This window comes from Drosophila subpulchrella, chromosome X (assembly GCF_014743375.2).
Source record: "Drosophila subpulchrella strain 33 F10 #4 breed RU33 chromosome X, RU_Dsub_v1.1 Primary Assembly, whole genome shotgun sequence".
Classification (NCBI taxonomy): Eukaryota; Metazoa; Arthropoda; class Insecta; order Diptera; family Drosophilidae; genus Drosophila; species Drosophila subpulchrella.
In genome coordinates this window covers 8,286,939-8,289,052 of record NC_050613.1, presented here as the reverse complement: position 1 = coordinate 8,289,052, position 2,114 = coordinate 8,286,939, and the positions used below count along the sequence as shown (strand labels likewise).

Genomic DNA, 2,114 nt, shown 5'->3' with positions numbered 1-2,114 from the left:
CAGATTTTTTTTTGGGTGTAGAATTTTTTAAATCTTATATATTTTTTAATAATGAATGAAAGACAAACTCTTCATGTTGATAATCAAAACACAAAGCTTTGGATTCTTTATGTGTGTGTCTCCCCAAGACGATTTGGGTTTTTCAAGTATTTGGGCCTTATCTTTATTTCAGCGAAGGTTAGCGCGATCGTATAGTTGTAGTCATGTCATGAGCCCCAAATACCATAATTATGGTATTTTCCATTCAGTGCACTGTAATTCGAAGAAGTTATTAATGCCTTAATACACTATAGCTATATAATTAAGAGGTTTAAGTCCGTACAGCAGTACATATGAACATTAACTGTTTTATAGTCGATATAGTCCTTAAATATATGTATAGGAGGCACATTTTAAAGGACATGTTTAGCCATGTTTTGCCTATTTCAGACTATTATTCCTTAAATTAAAGTCAATGGACTAAAATGTAGTCGTTCTAAAAGAAAGAATATTTTTAGGTGTGAAAAAAAACGTATATTTGTGGATGAAACCCTAGAACTAGTTCAACAAATTGGGTCTAAACAGACGTAGTTTAGTGGTAGGAGGTGTAGACGGGGGCCACCGGGGCCACGGTCTTGACCACGGTCTTAACCAGGGGCTCCCGGCTGACCACGGCATTGAACCCATTGACGGGATCGGCGGTGTACTGCACCGTGCGCTTGAATCCATCGGAATCGACCAGGGAGTACTCCCCGCGGACCACGTCCCCGTCGCGCTCCTCCACCTGGCTCTTGGAGTCGCCGGAAAGGGAATCCTGCACATCGTAGGCGTACTTGTACTGCGGATGGGGATCGTACTCCTCGTCGGCCTTGGCCAGCACCGGATGGGTCACGGTCTTCAGGACGGCAGCCGGGGCTGGTGCCGCATAGGTGGCCACCGGAGCGGCATGGTACACATGGGCGGCGGGCAGGACGCCGGCACTGGCGACGGCGATCAGTGCGAAAAGGGCCACAAACTGCAAGGATTCGGAAAATATTCAATTTAATTTCCTTTTAAAATTAAGATCATATTTCAAAACGACATCATATGTAAAATACCCAAGCAATATTTAAAGTATCCATATCATATATATCATATTCAAAACATTTAAGAAATATATTATGTTTATGATTGTGATTTAATAATATTATTATTTAAAACATAATTATAAGTTTTAAGATCAAATGTATGTCTTTTAGATCAAATGAAAGTGTTTGCAAATGTTAAAAGGATTTGTTGAAAAGACCTGTGATCTTAAGTTAACCATTTTATAACTAACGTTCCTTAAAAATTTTATTTTTACTTTATTCAGTTTGCCATATTTTTTGTCATATACCGTGTCCTTAATGTTCTACATAAGTAAAGAATATACTACAACTACTTCTTCTTATTGCTAGGATAGTCCTTTGGCCCTAGAGAACTCACCTTGAATGCCATTTTAGGAGCTTAATTTGAGGACTTAAGGTCTTGAGATGTTAGTGAGTTGAAAGCTGGATGCTGTTTGATAAGAAATACTGCAGTGCAAACGCCTTTATACCCGAAATAGTTTACCAAGTAACGCTGTACTTACCACTCATTACCAAAATCCCCACAAAGCCCAAAGCCGAAAGCCCAGCCCAAGCAAAGTACCGCCCAAGGCCGACTTTGTGGACCTTTTGTGGGGCAAATCAAGGCATTGGACACACTTGGCAACTAACAAAAAAAAGATAATAATAAAAGGTATATGTGCCAGTTGATATGACATTCATTCACAGAAAAAAGAGCTATCGCTGGTTAATGTGCGTGGATATTTTGGCAAACCGGTCTGGCCAACAGCTGTCCCACTTAATGAGAGCCATTCTCTCACTTGGCTTTTAGCAATGACATAAATCGAGATAGGTACTACAATACCAAAATAACCAGCTCGGTGCAACCGGCCAGGCAATTTGATATTTTAATCAGTACTCTGTGATTCCGGGCAGCCACTCAGCTCGGCTTGTCATCTTCAAACAGGGGATCCAAAAATGACGAGTCATGGTTGAGAATTTGAGTGATTGCTGGAAGTGTAGCCGAAACTGAAACTCAAGCCATTAAATAATTAAATTCTAAGATGGGAG

At 40.2% G+C, this 2,114-nt stretch overlaps 1 protein-coding gene across 1 annotated transcript; it reads right to left on the bottom strand.

Annotated features, from left to right (window-relative positions):
• Positions 1-571: 571 nt before the first annotated feature.
• LOC119556861 (larval cuticle protein A2B) lies at positions 572-1,455 on the bottom strand. The gene is made up of 2 exons (XM_037869332.1): positions 1,444-1,455; positions 572-994 (listed from the first exon to the last, which is right to left on the bottom strand). The coding sequence occupies exons 1-2, from the start codon at positions 1,453-1,455 to the stop codon at positions 572-574; spliced, it is 435 nt and encodes a 144-aa protein (XP_037725260.1).
• Positions 1,456-2,114: the final 659 nt, after the last annotated feature.